Genomic DNA, 16,704 nt, shown 5'->3' with positions numbered 1-16,704 from the left:
AATGGTGGAAACACTTAGGAGGTCAGCCAGCATCTGGAGAGAGAAACATTCAAATGCAAAACTTTCCGTCAGAACTGAGAAATAGCTTTTCTGTACTGCTGAAGAGTTTTCGGTCTGAAATATTACCCCTTGTTCACTTTCCACAGATGCTACTGATCTGCTGTGTGATTCTGTTTTTATTATATGAGCAGCTATCACTTTTTGCTTAAACACAAAAGCAAAATAATGTGGAAGCTGGAAATCGGAAATTGAGATGTAAAATGCACTGAGGCTGCCGTAGCATTTCTCTATTTGGAAGGCACTCTTCACTCAGCTGTTAGCTTTGGGTCAGTTCATAGCACTCTTGCCCCTGAGTTCATTTGGATTCATTTATTTTGAGCATGTAATTGAGACGACTCTCCTAGTGCAGTCCTGAGAATGTGCCACACTGATGAAGATGCAATCTTCCAAATGAGACCTTACATTTGCTCTCTCAAGAAGATAAAAAGCTCATATTTTAATCCAATGAGTTATTAGAAAACTAAACCAAGCTAAACTTAAGCTCTATGTAGTCTCTTTGGTGTGGGTAGCATGACTCTGTACCAAACCTATGACAATATAACCTAGGACAAGGACACATGGATTTGTTGGCATCTGTACAAACAAACTTGCATCCTGTAACTGCTATAGTGCAATGATATGTCACCAGTGTGCAAATGGAATCTCATGGATATAAACAGCGAGTGAGAACCATGATCAGAGATAAATGCTTCATTGTCATGTCTTTTTCCAGTTATCTCCCCTCCTTTTCTTTAGCATTGACTAGTGTTAAATATGTTTCCACAGGCTCCAGTAGCTCTCTGGTGCCTCACCAACATGCGGGAGCTGATCCTTTTCATGTCGACTATTTGTTTGACTCCTTCCCAAATAATGAACATTGAAACCAAGTTAACATCCTTCCCACCACTCTGGTTGAGCAACTCATTTAGCACAAATTAGACAAAAAATGCCGGAATCTGTCTTTAATAAACATATATGTCACTTAGTCAGAAGACAAACTAATGATCTTTTAGAGATGCTGTTACATTGTACTGGTGTGTAACATCACAGAAAAGGCCCTGGCTTGAGGTAGTTGCAAAGTATCTCATCTGTTTCCTCAGATCAGCACTGTATGACTTTCTGTACTGGATCCTCCTACTTCAGTTTCTGCTTGTCATTAGGGAGTAGAAGCATAGGCAGTTGATCAGATTGTCCTAAGTGCAGTCAGGGGATGGAGTGGGTAGGTGTCTTTGATAGCTGTGTAGCAATGGCTGAGGATGTTTGGGCCTCTGGTGGGACATGGGATGTGCTGATAATCTTTTGGTTTCACATTCTTAAGGTTGGCCTGATTAAAGTCCTTGACTATTATGAACAAGTCCTCTGGGTACATAATTTCTAGGGTATTGGTAGCAGTGTGCATTTCATCGTGCAAGTGGATCAGCATGGCATTATCTCAGGATAGCCAAATGGACTTGCAGCAGCAGGTCGTTGGGGCGTCACCTCACCTTTAGATATTCCAGGTCTGGGGAGTAGGGGCTTGGCAGGACCGCCACTTCTTAGTACCATGAGGAGTTGATTAGGAATCAGATTCTTTTGCCCCGAACTTTGCCTTTGGATGCTACACGGTTTATCAGGTGGTGAGAAGCCCTCGCATTGTATGGCACAGGCAGGTGAAGCAGGGGTGAGCCATGCCACAGCAGTCTCTCGGCTCCCTAAGGTAGGTGAGTCTGGCTTTAAGTACATTCAGCTTGTTTTCGATAAAATATGATATATGAAAGGGTCTGGATAAATACACCTTAGATATTCCAGATAAATACACCTGTTCTGGAATTGAAAATCCTGAAACTTACAGCTGGTATTGATTCTATGTTTAGGTTGCTCGCAACAGAAACACCACGCAATGGATCGTCATCCAGGGTAAGTTTTCATTATTGCAACAGGAGGTAATACTGCATGACATTTCAGTATGGTACATGTATGCAAATTTGTTACCTGGCCTTCACAGTGCTGCATTCCAATTTGAGATTAGGTTGCAAGGGCAGATTTAGTTACCGTCTTTTATTAGTATCTGCATCTAAAGTTCACTGACACAGAGGTACATGAAAATGATTGAATAGGATTGGCTTTCATTTATTGCCTCCCTCAACTACCCAGTGGAGATAGGGGAGACTTGCATAAAATTGAATGGGGCCTGAATCTTGTCAATATTCATTCATGAATAAAATGATTGTACTATCTAAGAGCTTTGCTTACAGCTTTGAGTCAGCTCCATAATCTAAATGTCTGAAGAAAGGTCTCAACCCGAAACGTCACCCATTCCTTCTCTCCTGAGATGCTGCCTGACCTGCTGAGGTACTCCAGCATTTTGTGAATAAATACCTTCGATTTGTACCAGCATCTGCAGTTATTTTCTTACTTTTAAATATCAATCGTGATAATTTCACCTTAATGCCTCAATTCCCTTGCATTTCAGCTAGTAGGCTGATGGACAAATGCATTCTCATTCTGAATCATAGAGCAGTATAGTATGGAAACAGGCCCTTTAGCCCATTGAATATGTGCCAATCATCAAACTTCGTCCGTCTGTCCGCCTGTGGGGGGTGGAGAGAGTGGGGGGAGGGGAGGGAGGTCGGGGGAGGGGGGAATAGGGGTGAGGAGGGGGAATGGGGTGGAGGCAGGACTGGGGGTGGGGGCAGGGGAGGGGCATGTTGGGGTGGGCTAGGGGGGATGGAGTGGGTCAGTGAAGGGAGGAGGGGGCATAAGGGTGATTGAGTGCGGGGGGGGGGGGGGAATTGAGGGTGCTACACAATACAGGAGAGACTTCGGGTCCAGGGCTCACCCTCAGTCCCCCCCCTTCCCTGCCCCCCCCCCCCCCCTCTACGAGGAATGGACCCAACGCATCCACTTGGTCTGGTTTATACTAAAGGGCTGGTCCGACCTATGCGATTTTTTAGGTGACTACAGGCGACTAGGCTGTCGCCACATGGTCGCCGGGGTGTCGCCTGTATGGTCGTGAGTAGTCTCCAAAGAGTCTTTCTGGTCGCCGCTGGATTTTTCAGAATGTTGAAAAAATTTTGGTGACAGTGGGTTTGACACCAATGAGCGTAGCTTGACCTGCTGGCTTAGGTTGTTGCCAGGTGACGTAGGTTGTCGTCAGTGCTGACTTCGGCAACTACCTACGTCAACCGGCGACAGGTACCGGCGTCAAAACCGGAGGCGAAAATGACGTGAATTGTCTTCAGTTGTCGCCGACAGGGTCGTAGCTTGTCGTAGCTTGTTGCGGGTGGACGCAGGTTGACTTTGGTGGTTGTAGGTTGTCGCCTGTGTGGTCGTAGGTGCGGTCGTAGGTGGACGTTCTACTCGCGACGTTTGGGTCGCCGGTTGAGGGTAGCTTGCCGCAGCTTGACGTCGACTAGGTGGTAGGTTGTTGTAGCTTGTCGTAGACATTGTTGTAGGGGGGGTCCAGTCGCTGTTTTTTTGCCGACCTGCTACGATTATGACAGTCTCCAGCAGTCGCCCATAAAATCGTCTAAGGTGGACAGGCCTTTAAGCCTATTTTATTCTCCCATATCCCCATCAACTCCCCCCTTTTTTCCATTCGCCTGTACTTTAGTGGCAATTTGCAGTGGCCAATTAACCAACTAACCCTGACCAGAGGACAGTATTTACCCTAGGAAACTGGAGTTGAGGCAGCAACTCCATTAGCTGCATCGCTGAATCCTGCTTATCTGAAAACATCTCTGTTTCTAGTTCTGTGGTTCATTGTTCTCTCATTTCTGCAGTTCTTTTACCCTCCATCGCAGAATTCCTCGTTTACATTTTAGATCTGCACAGGATGTTCTGTAATCTAATCTGCACAGGATGTTCTTGATTTCTAATCTAGGCCCCTAGTAATTCACACCTCGGATTCATTGCAGTGGCAATGGTTATCAGCAAGTCTGTAGTTGATTCCAAGCCTTGAAGGACACCCAAATAACCCCAGAACAGACTCCAAAAAACTAGTGCTTTGTTACTTTCATCTGCCTTTTTTAGCTAGCATAAACAGTAAATTCTCAAACCATAATTATGGTACATATAGTTGTTTCTGTTACAGGTGTTCTAGGGAGTATTCGGTAGAAAAATGGCTTTGGAGAAGTTGATTAAACTAAACCACATTTGCTGATCCAGAGAAATCTGCCACAATAGTATTTGTGTCCTGGTTTCTCTAATAAATCTCGCAGTAGTCACTGCCCCATTACTTGTTCATTCGTAGAGTCATACAGCATGGAAACAGACCCTTTAGCTCAACTTGTCCGTGCTGACCAAGATGCCCCATCTACACAAGTCCTACTTGTCTGCATTTGGTCTATATCCCTCTAAACTTTTCCTATCCATGTATCCGTTCAATGTCATAAATGTTGTTATAGTACCTGCCTCAATTGCCTCCTCTGGCAGTTCATTCCATATACCCACCACCCTCTGTGTGGAAAAAGTTGTCCCTCGGGTTCCTATTAAATCTTTTCCCTCTTAAACCTATGTCCTCTGGGTTTTCTATTCCCCTAGTTTGGGTAAAAAACTGCAGATACCCTATGTATTCCTCTCATGATCTTATACACCTCTAAGATCACCTCTTATCCTCCTGTGTTCCAAGGAATAAAGTCCTGGTCTGCTCAACCTCTCCCTATAGATCAGGTGAACCTTAACAACATAAATCTTCTCTGCACTCTTTCCCACTTAACATCTTTCTTATATCAAGGTTAGCAAAACTGAACCCAATATCTCAAATGTGGCCTCACCAACATCTTGTACAACTGTTACATAATATTCCAACTTCTATACTCAAAACCCTGACTGATGATGGCCAATGTACTGAAAGCCTTCTTGATCACCTTATCTACCTGCAATGCCACTTTCAAGGAACAATGTACCAACATTCCTAAGCATTTTCCCCACCTTGAACACATGACATTCCAAAGATGAGGGAACAAATGGTTACTGACGCTAATTTCAAGTGGTGAAAACAAACCCATCCTTGGTGATCACCAACAAGGCCAGCAGTTATTGCCAATCTCCACTTGGAGAAAGTAAATGTGAGCTGCTTTCTTGAAACTTTGTAATGCATGTATTTGTTGCCTCCACGGTACAATTCTCTGTGTGCCCAGAGTTTTGATCCAGAGACAAAGAAGAAATAGCAAGACATTTCCAAGCCAGGAATGTTTGTGACTTGGTGGTATATCCATGAGTCTGCTGAGATTACAGAAATGGAAGATGACGTAGAAGTCAGATTAATTCTGCCGTGCACCTTGAGGTTGCCACGCTGTGCTGGGAAAAGGGAGGAACAGTTAGGCGACCTGCTCTGTCCTGAATGGTGTTGAGCTTCTCGAGTTTGTTGGAGCTGCGCACGGGGAATTATTCCATCACTTTCCGTCATTTTTGCAGATGGTGCAAATGCTTTGATGTGTCAGAAGATGACCCACTCATTGCAGAATTCCCAGTGTTTTCCCAACTTTGACCCCCACAATATTTATATGACTGGCCCATTTAAGTTTCTGATAGGCAGTGATCTCCAGGATGGTGATTCACCATTGGTAATGCTGTTAAATGTTGCAGGGGAATGGAATTCCTCTGGCAGTTGTGAATTGCAAATGTTGTGCGCATTTATCATCCTGTCGCTGTCCAGGTCTTGCTGTTGAATTTGTTCTGAGTCTATCTAGTTTTGTACAGTAGTAGTGAGACATCTTACGGAGGATGTTAAGAATTTGCACAGGACTTTATTGTCCATCAGCAAGACTGGCTTAGTGGCTGACTGAGCTGGCTGTATCCTAAAGGGCGTATTTACCAGACTGTGGCAAGTAGTGAGAAAGTTAACAATGGCATTGGCGCATCTGTTAGAACTGCTGCCTCGCAGCGCCAGAGACCCGGGTTCATTCCTGACCTCGGGTGCTGTCTGTGTGGAGTTTGCACATTCTCGAGCTCTGGGAAATAATCAAGCTAATTAAAATGAGGAAAAAAAACTTCTCTTTTTAACACCTGTGCTTTACCAACCTCATTGAAACTTACCAAATAGTGAAAGGCCTGGATAGAGTGGATGTGAGAGGATGTTTCCACTAGTGTGAGAGTCTAGGACCAGAGATCATAGCCTCAGAATAAAAGAGCGTTCCTTTAGAAAGAAGATGAGGAGGGATTTCTTTAGTCAGCGGGTGGTGAATCTGTAGAATTCATTACCACAGAAGGCTGTGGAGGCCGTCAATGGATATTTTAAAGGCAGAGACAGATTCTTGAGTACGGGTGTCAGGGGTTATGGGGAGAAGGCAGGAGAATACGGTTGGAGGGAAAGATAGATTAACCATGAATGAATGGCAGAGCAGACTTGATGAGCTGAATGGCTTAATTTTGCTCATATCACTTATGAACATGAACCATTCAGCAACAATGGCAATTGGATGCATGAATTGCGCACTTTTGTTTTTACCAGCCTGTCAAAACAAGTGCTGTGTGGTTTTGACGTAGTGAATCGTCACTGGGAGGAGATTAATTAGCTTCTGACTTCTCTTACCATCCACAACAACTGATATCCCTTTGTGAAAGATAAGGATTTATTGCACCTCTGCTAAATAAGTTTTCACATAAGGATGGGTTCTTTAGAAACAAACTCTGTTAACCAGGACATTCACCAATCTCCACATGATAGTATCTTCTCTTGATTTACAAAACTTAGGATTTACAGAAGCAACAATGACTGGTTGTTATTGTAACAGATATTCGGGTGAGATGTTTAACCGGTATGTTCATGAGGATGACAAGTCGGTGGTGAGCCAGATGCAAAAGAAGTACTGGAAGACAAAGCAGGCACTCATCAAAGCAACGGGAAAGAAAGAAGATGAGCATGTGGTGGCATCTGATGCAGATTTGGATGCAAAGCTAACGGTAGGTGTCCAAATCCGATCATCCACATTCATGGATTGATTAAAATGTGATAGCATAATGGTCAAGGCCAACAAAGCTTTGACATAACACTGATCTGATTGTGTTGTGTGAGAATGACTGTAGACATTTTATTAAGAGGTGAAAAAAAATACTGCCCTGTACTGAATGAAAAGAAAATGCTGGGGTGGGGAGGGGAGGTGAGGGAGGAGGGGGGGGGGGGGGGGGTCCAATTAGCATCTGAGGGAAAAATTGTGTTTTTAGCAGAGATTTTTGTAAAAAGCTAAGGGCCCATAATGCGTTCTAAACAATTTTAAACTAACTCGTTCTAAAGCCCATGCAACGTCTGCTACCCTGCCCTCATTAATCCTCTTGATCATCTCTTTAAAAAAAACCTCAATCAGGTTTGAGACAATATTTCCCTCAAACAGATCCATGCTGACTACCCCAAATCAGTCTGAAGAAGGGTCTCGACCCGAAACGTCACCTATTCCTTTTCTCCGGAGATGCTGTGTTTTGTGCCTAACCTCAAAACAGTTGCTGCCTTTCGAAATGCAGATAAATCCTGCCTCTCAGAATCCCCTCCCCGTCAATAACTTCCCCACCACTGATTTAAGGCTCGCAGGTCTGTGGTTCCCTGGCTTATCCTTGCAATCCTTTTAAAATAAATGTTTAACATTATCCACCCTTCAGTCTTCCGGTACCTTCCTTGGAGAATGTTTTGTGGGAAATGAGTGCATGAGAGTTATTTCAAGTTATGGTGAAATTTTCTAACTTAGCTTGTTTCACTTCTACTAATTAAATACATCATACCTGAAATGCCACAGCATGAATATTGGTTGCATCACCAAGCTAAAATTATTCATTTTTTTCATTGCATGGCTGCGTCTGCTCTTAATTTTTATTTAATACTCCAATCTTATAATTAGTCGTGAGTATGCACTGCACTAAGAATAGGATATGCATCCTTCCTCTAGGCAATCAGCCTGCAGTTAACTAAGATTGGAGAAAACCAAAAAAACTATGTTGTCATCATTGGCTACAGAAACCCTTAAATAGTTCTCAAGCAACATGATTGGGATTTAAATTGTCATGTCACTTGCAGCCAAAGCCTTACTCTTTTCCCAATGTGGGTAGTTGCATTCCGAAGAAACTATCTGTTAAAGAAAATAGTTATACAAACAATATCAATAGGAGAGTGAAGGTTAGGGGCTGGGAGTTTCAGACTTGCAATAATGGTTATTTTCCCCTGCAAGATTTTCAAACGTATAAAGGTATTTTTAATAACTACAGGTTTTTTTTAATTATTAAGAGAGAGCTATCTAAACATAGCACAAAAAGTAAGGAAATTCGTGTTTGGTAGATTATTTCTTTGTTGTAACAATGCTTCTTGGCAATAAATCTTATACCGTTGGAAAGCCTGTTTATTTCCCTTTTAAATGGTGCCACATTTGTAAGGAACATGCATTTGTGGGATGAGCAGCAGAGCTGAGTATATGGGTTGCGCCCATGAAAAATTTGCCAAATCTTCTTTGCCAATGCCAAACAGCTTATTCTGCTGTTGCTATTGACTCTTGTTTTGAGCTTCTGGTACCCCAGGTGCTGACAATCAGGTGCCTGATTGGCAGCATCTGTGAGCATGGGCCCTGCTACAGTGGTCAGTAGGTGTCTGCTCCAAGAATCGGCATGCCACGTTTGACTGATCTGGATAGGGCCCGTGCGATAGGGCAACTTCAAGCTGGTGTTCCGCAAAACCAAGTTGCGGCATTATTTGGAGTGAGCCCTAGTACCATCTCCAAAGTGAAGGCCAAGTTCCATATAACGGGGGATGTCAGAGACAGGCCGCGAAGTGGGCGTCCCAAGAAGACGACACCCGAAGAAGACCGTTTCCTCACCCTGTCAGCACTTAGGAACCGTAGGCTGTCTTCTACAGATTTGCAGTCAAGGTTTGCAGGACGATATGGCCGACGGCTCTCTGCCCAAACAATTCGGAACAGACTGCACGCAGCCGATCTCCGGTCTCATAGGGCTGCCAGGAGGCCTGCCATGACTGCCCTTCACCGTCAGGCCCGTTTGCACTGGTGTCGGCAACACGTGCACTGGAACCTGAACATGTGGAGGAACGTTATGTTCAGCGATGAGTCCAGATTCTGCCTACGGCAGTTGGATCATAGGGTCAAAGTGTGGAGAAGACGCGGAGAACGCTATGCTGATTGCTGCACCGATAGAGTAACAGGCTGGTGACCAGCATGAGGAGGAGGTGCCAGGCTGTTGTGGCTGTGTATGGTTCTTCCACACGCTACTGAGGCTCCTGTTTATTAAATGAATAAATTGTTAAATTGCCAATATATCTTGTTTCTTCAGACTTCAATCATCCAATCCACCAAACAACACCGAACAAGAGTCAATGGCAGAATAAGCTGTTTGGCATTGGCAGAGAAGATTTGGCAGATTTTTCATGGGCGCAACCCACATACTCAGCTCTGCTGTTCATCCCACAAATGCATGTTCCTTACAAATGTGGCACCATTTAAAAGGGAAATAAACAGGCTTTCCAACGGTATAAGATTTATTGCCAAGAAGCATTGTTACAACAAAGAAAGAATCTACCAAACACAAATTTCCTTACTTTTTGTGCTATGTTTAGCTCTCAAGAGCCTCCTCCTGCACCTATTGTTTATTGTCTATTACAAGCTGACAAAACTAAAAGCTGTATGTTACAATGTTTAATAGATTAATACTACATGTGTCAAAAAAGCAGTCACCTGCAGCAGCCAGCAAATCCATTCTGCTGGTCTCTCACGTCATTAGTTGTGCCTTTGTAAACTGGTGACGATCTGTGTTGGGCAAAGCCATCTTGCACCAATATTGTAGTTCTGCTCTAACACCTTGTTTCCATAACGCTAATTGGATAAAGTATGATCGATGAATTAGGACATACCATTTGTAATACACAGGTCTAATTGGTTGTAACACGATTTTGATTGGGAATTAGAGAACAGCTTGAAAGTTATTTGGAAATTAACAAGCAGGAAAAAGCCCATGTGCCATACTATTTTTAAGTGACAATGGTGTCTGATTACTTTGGGAAGATTACATAGAAATATTTTTTACAAGGCAGCCTTTATCATGCTAGTCAGTTTCCAAATTACTTTTAAGCTGTTTTCTCATTCCCAATAGAAATCTCATTATAACCAATTAGACCAGTGTAATACAACTAGGATTCCTTAATTAATCGATCTTGTTTTAGCCAATTAGCGTTATAGCAGTATGTGTTAAAGCAAAGCTACTTGTGCAATATTAGTGCAAACTGGCTTTGCCTTAAACAGGTTGCTACCAGTTTACAATAGCTTGACTTATGACAGGCCATGTGTTTGAATAGCCAGTAGAGTGAATTTGCTAAAGGCTGCATGCAATCATTCTTGACGCTAGCTAGAATTTTGGTACAACAAACCCATTCTAGTTAACACGTTGATGTTTATTTTGCAAATCCTATTGTGAGACACTATCTGTGCCAGTAGCAGTGTCCTTTTTTAAATCATCAATAACATTTAAAACCTCATCTGCAATAAAAATGTTTTAAAAGAACATATTAGTTAAATCGGGCTAAATTCGTTAATACCAGCTTTATTATTAAGAATTTAAGAATTTTAAATTTAAAAAAGCTCTCCAGACTATCTATTGCTGTGGAATAACTCACCTCTGTAGGAATCATCGACAGTGTGGGAACAGTTTGTGGCTGCACTTCCAACTTGCGAAGAGTTTGCTGTTATGGGGCTGAGTATCCGCAATGTACAGTGCCCTCCATAATGTTTGGGACAAAGACCCATCATTTATTTATTTGCCTCTGTACTCCACAACTTGAGATTTGTAATAGAAAAAAATACATGTGGTTAAAGTGCACGTTGTCAGATTTGAATAAAGGGTATTTTTATAGATTTTGGTTTCACCATGTAGAAATTACAGCAGGGTTTATACATAGTCCCCCCATTTCAGGGCACCATAATGTTTGGGACACAGCAATATCATGTCAATGAAAGTAGTCATGTTTAGTATTTTGTTGCATATCCTTTGCATGCAAAGACTGCTTGAAGTCTGTGATTCATGAACATCACCAGTTGCTGGGTGTCTTCTCTGGTGATGCTCTGCCAGGCTTGTATTACAGCCATCTTTAGCTTATGCTTGTTTTGGGGGCTAGTCCCCTTCAGGTTTCTCTTCAGCATATAAAAGGCATGCTCAATTGGGTTCAGATTGGGTGATTGACTTGGCCACTCAAGAATTGACCATCTTTTAACTTTGAAAACTCCTTTGTTGCTTTAGCAGAATGCTTGGAATCATTGTCTTGCTGTAGAATGAACCGCAGGCCAATGACTTTTGAGGCATTTGTTTGAACTTGAGCAGATAGGATGTGTCAATATACTTCAGAATTCATTATGCTACTACCATCAGCAGTTGTATCATCAATGAAGATAAGTGAGCCAGTACCTTCAGCAGCCATACATGCCCAGGCCATAACAACTCCACCACCGTGTTTCACAGATGAGGTGGTATGTTTTGGATCTTGGGCAGTTCCTTCTCTCCTCCATACTTTGCTGTTGCCATCACTCTGATATAAGTTAACCTTCGTCTTATCTGCCCACAAGACCTTTTTCCAGAACTGTGGTTGCTCTTTTAAGTACTTCTTGGCAAACTGTAACCTGGCCATCCTATTTTTGCAGCTAACCAGTGGTTTGCATCTTGCAGTGTAGCCTCTGTATTTCTGTTCATGAAGTCTTTTGCGGACAGTGGTCATTGACAAATCCACACCTGACTCCTAAAGAGTGTTTCTGATCTGTCGGACAGGTGTTTGGGGATTTTTCTTTATTTATGGAGAGAATTCTTCTGTCATCAGCTGTGGAGGTCTTCCTTGGCCTGCCAGTCCCTTTGCGATTAGTAAGCTCACCAGTGCTCTCTTTCTTCTTAATGATGTTCCAAACAGTTGATTTTGGTAAGCCTGTTTGGCTGATGTCGCTAACAGTTTTATTCTTGTTTCTCAGTCTCATAATGGCTTCTTTGACTTTCATTGGCACAACTTTGGTCCTCGTGTTGATAAACAGCAATAAAAGTTTCCAAAGGTGATGGAAAGACTGGAAGAAAGACTAGGTGCTGAGAGCTCTCTTATGCCTGCATTAAGGAGGCATTTAAACACACCTGAGCAATTGCAAACACCTGTGAAGTCATGTACCCCAAACATTATGGTGCCCTGAAATGGGGGTGGACTATGTATAAACACAGCTGTAATTTCTACATGGTGAAACCAAAATGTATAAAAATACCCTTTAATAAAATCTGACAATGTGCACTTTAACCGCATGTGATTTTTTCTTCTATTACAAATCTCAAATTGTGGAGTACAGAGGCAAATAAATAAATGATGGGTCTTTGTACCAAACATTATGGAGGGCACTGTAAATTGAGAGTCAAGGCCATCTTTACAAGGTTACTTCTACTTCCCAGCATAACTTGCCTAATCCTGTCTCTAGATTTCTGCTGCAGTGGATCTCATTAATACTACAGATTAATGTAAATTTATTATCCAAATTTTTCAACTTCAGCACTTCCATCTTTCTATGTTTGTTTTAAATTTATTCCAAATTATAGAATAAGCTCCAGGGCTAAAATCATTCCAATCTTTGATTGTGCTGTCAGAAATAAGAACAGTAGAGTTTGTATTTTTGGGTTTCTGGTTTGTTTTGTATTAACCTTGTGTTAACATTCCTATATTGTACATATTGCTATTGTTTTTCTCTGAGTTTTCCTGGGTCTCATTCAGAATCCTCAAAAGGTGATTGAACATCAAAAGAGTAGGTCACTCAGCTTTTCAAGCTTGCACTACTATTTTCATGAGATCACAGGCAATCTCATTGTAACTTTATTCCGTATTCCCAAATCCTTTGTTACGTTTGATCATCAGACATTTATACACCTCTACATTAAGAATATTTCAAGGCTTCTGCTTCTTCTGCCCTTTGAGGAAAAGAGTTCCAAAGACTCATGATAACAGAAAAAAATGTGAACCCTTGTTCCTGCTCTAAAAATAACATTTTAAGCAGTAACCCCATATTTACATTCTCCCACAAGAAGAATCATTCTCTTCGCATTCAAGTATGAGCCCCATTTGGAGTTATTAATGTAATGATGGCTTGCTATGTTGTCAGGACTCATTAATTGTTTTAGACTATTTGCAAGGATATCCTGCTGAAGATTTCACGGTTCTGGAATATGACAGATTGATTGCTGTATGAAGCCAACTTCTGTGGGTTGAAGTATTGAGGTACCCTACATTATCCCATAGAGAATAACCCTTGCCCTAATTAGCAGCAAACAAATAATTATACGACTTCTGTAGCTTGTTAAGTTCCCATTTGAAGTAAATATTTAATTCGCATACTGGAAGATTTATGAATGTCAGGGACTTTACAACCACGTTTTACCATTAGAAGTATTTATTGAAGGAGCTGAAGCATGTCTTTCTGGTGGCATGGAGCCATATTTGTACGTTAATGTGCAATTGTTATGTTTCTGAATTATTTTAAAGGGAAGGTCCAGATGACTTTGTTATTTGTGTAGAGTTAAATGTTCAATCAGAGGGTAGTCTCATATCCTGCAGTAGATTCTAAACAATTTCTGCAAAATCTCTCCTTGTGGTCTGTGAGGGAGATTGCCAATTGATGATCAACTGTGTTGCAGGCTTGTACTGACTGGTCAATGTGTTTCATCAGTTTGGGTTAACAGGTCAGTTATAATTGGTTAACATAGAATTTTAGTGGATAAGGTTGGATTCAAAAAGGTTGCCCGCTATTGCAGGCCTGGCTTCCCTGATTTATTGATTTCTCAAATCCAATGTCATTATTTCAGATTTATCATACAATACAGACGTCCTGCATGGAACTTCTGAAAGTGATTGAGAAATATCAGCAGAGAATCAACAGTAAGTATGTGCGCATTGCCCTCCTATAGGGTTCACAACTGGCTGCAAGAATTGGTCAGATGTAGAATTATTGGCAAACAGTTTATTGCAAAGTAGTCAAAAAAGAAGACAAATTTGCACTACATTGTGCCGAATGAGTTGGGAAGTCCAGAATCATGGTGACCACTTGTTGGGTTTCATTTTTTGTTCCATTGAATTGGTTGGTCTCAATTAGGACAGGTACATCTAGTACTGTTGAGAACATAAACAAGCCATATGACCTCTGGAACTTGCTTTAACAAGCTATAAAAGCATGGGTGATCTGTCCTTTGGTTTCAACACCACTTCCTGTTTAAGTTTAGACTCCTTGAATCACCTTTAGTCCAAGTATCTACTCAAAGAAACACTCGCAGAAAAATGCTGGTAACATTAAGCGAGTCAGGTAGCTTCTGGAAAGAGAAACAGATTTAATGTTTCAGATTGAAGAGCCCTTATTGCAACTATTTAACACAGATCTATGCAATTCAGCTTTGAATGTATAGCATTCACAGTCCATCGGGGATGAAAATTCCAAAGTTTCATTACCCCGTGAGGGAAGAAATTTATCCTCATCTCAGCCTGGCCAATCCTTACGCTGACTCCTTGTTCTGGGCATTCATCCTGTCCAGTCTATTTAGAGCATCGTGTTTCAATGAGATCATTGCCAATCTTCCAAAATCCAAGGAATTTGACTTAATTTTGCTCAGTCTTTTTTCTCAGGATAATCCCCTCGTTACGTTCCAACTGTTCCATTTTTGGCTGCTTTTATTTTGGCCACTCACTTATCCATACCTGTAATAAATCACTATTATTCATGTGTCAGGGCATTGAATACAACAGCAGGAAAGTTATGTTCCAACTTCATAAAACATTGGTTAGATTTAATCTGGAGTACTGTGTGCAGTTCTGGTCACCACACTATTGGAAAAGTGCGATAGTGCTGGAGAGGGTGTAGAGGAGATTCACCAGGATATTGCCTGCAAATTAAACATTTCAGTTATGTGGAGAGGCTAGGTCTGTTCTCCCTGCTGCAAAATAAGTTAAAAGGGGACTGAAAGGTATAAAAAATTATGAGAGCTCTCGATAGTGTAGACTATAGGAAGCTTTTCCCCATGTCAGTGGTAGATGAAACTAGAGGACGCAGATTTGTAATAAGGGGTAAGGTTTTTAAAGAGAGCCAAGGGAGACCTAGTTTACTTGGGGCATTATGAATACCTAGAATACACTGCTGGAAAGAGTGGTGGAAGTAAGTCACTGTCATTATTTAAGAAGTGTCTAGATGAGTATCAGAATCGCCAGGCATAGAAGGCTCTGGACCATGTACTGGAGGATAGGATTTGTACTGGAAGATGGGATTACAAAGGATAGGTTTTCATTGGTCAGCGTGAAACCGGTGGGCCAAATGGCTTGTTTTCATGCTGTATGACTCTGATGATGTATCCTCTTCAGAACACTTCCTATGTGGCCATGTATCATCAGATAATTTCATTATTCATTATATCCTTTCACCTATGTCATTTCAGTAGCTGAGATCACAAGAGTAATCACTAAGGCATTTTTACCCAATTAGAACTTGCCAACCTAAAAATGATGTAAATTTCCCTTTCATATCTGTTAGTCAATCCTATTTTCTTAGTATGCCATCCTCATGACCACTATATCAAGTATCATTGCAAAGTATCATTTTATTTGGCACCTTCTCTTTATTTACCATGCTAATTACTTCCATGGAGAAGTCTATGAATTTATTAATTAACACATATGATTTTCATTTCATAAAGTTGTGATTTTTAAATATTTTGGACCACCGAAGCAGGGGATACTAAAGTCGGTTTGTAACCTAGAAAATAAAGTTGTTTATCAAAAATCACAGCAGGCTCTTGATCAGCTGGGCAAGTGGGATGCGGATTGGCCTATGGAGTTTTAGACAGGTTAAGTGGGAGGTGTTGCATTTTGGGAAGTCAAACCGGTGCAGGAACCACAGTGAACGGCCAGGCCTATGGGAGTGTTGTAGAGCTGAGGGAACTAAGAGTGCAGTTAAATAGTTTTCTAAAAGTGGTGTCACAGGTAGATGGGAGTGTTAAAAACGCCATCAGTCAGGGGACAGGACAATTCATCAGACAGGGGAATGAGAGAAGAATCACGGGTCACAGAAGAGATGCGGGTGAGGAATCCATCAATGACAGGAGAGAATCCATATTTACTAGGGAAAGAAGACATCTTGGATGTTCTAGAATGGAAAACCTCATCTTGGAAGCAGATGTGGCAGAGTTGGTGGAATTGAGAGTAGAGGATAGTGTCTCTGTAAGAAACAGGGTGGGAGGAAGTGTAGCCTAGATAACTGGAGTCGGTAGGTTTGTAGATGTTAGTCGATAGTAGTCCCCTGTGACGGAAAGAGATCATTAAAGGGGAGAGAGGTGTCAGAGATAGTCCAGGTAAATTTTGAATGTAGGATGGAAGTTAGTGGTGAAGTTAATGAAATCAACGAGTTCTGCAAAGGTTCAGGAGGCAAACCTGATGCTGTCATCAATATAGTGGAAAAAGAGTTGGGGGATGGTGCTAGTGTATGTCTGGAAAAAGGACAGTTTGATACAACTGACAAAGAATTCTGACATAACTGGAGCCCATGCGAGTGCCCATGGCTACACCTTTACCTTGAAGAAAGTGGTAGGAGTCAAAAGAGAAGTTGCTTAGGGTGAAGCCAAGTTTCGCCTGACAGAGGAGAGTGTTGTTGAATGAAATTGATTGGGTCTCTGTGGAAGAACTGGAGGGCCTTGAGACCTTCCTAGTTGGGG

The 16,704-nt window shown here is 41.8% G+C and overlaps 1 protein-coding gene across 4 annotated transcripts in view; it reads left to right on the top strand.

Annotated features, from left to right (window-relative positions):
- Window positions 1-16,704, top strand: part of LOC144595881 (islet cell autoantigen 1-like protein) — a 90,062-nt gene that overhangs the window by 18,295 nt on the left and 55,063 nt on the right. The window contains exons 2-4 of one of the 4 annotated variants that reach the window (XM_078403714.1): window positions 1,893-1,935; window positions 6,756-6,924; window positions 13,819-13,891. In XM_078403714.1, the coding sequence (XP_078259840.1) occupies window positions 1,919-1,935; window positions 6,756-6,924; window positions 13,819-13,891 (259 nt within the window). In that variant the 5' untranslated portion in view covers window positions 1,893-1,918. Of the gene's footprint in view, window positions 1-1,892; window positions 1,936-6,715; window positions 6,925-13,818; window positions 13,892-16,704 lie in introns of all 4 variants that reach the window. The other 3 variants (XM_078403713.1, XM_078403715.1, XM_078403716.1) reach the window with 3 other exon arrangements.

Source organism: Rhinoraja longicauda, chromosome 8, assembly GCF_053455715.1.
Source record: "Rhinoraja longicauda isolate Sanriku21f chromosome 8, sRhiLon1.1, whole genome shotgun sequence".
Classification (NCBI taxonomy): Eukaryota; Metazoa; Chordata; class Chondrichthyes; order Rajiformes; family Arhynchobatidae; genus Rhinoraja; species Rhinoraja longicauda.
Note: the sequence above shows the minus strand (reverse complement) of the source record. Positions and strands in the feature narration are given on the sequence as shown.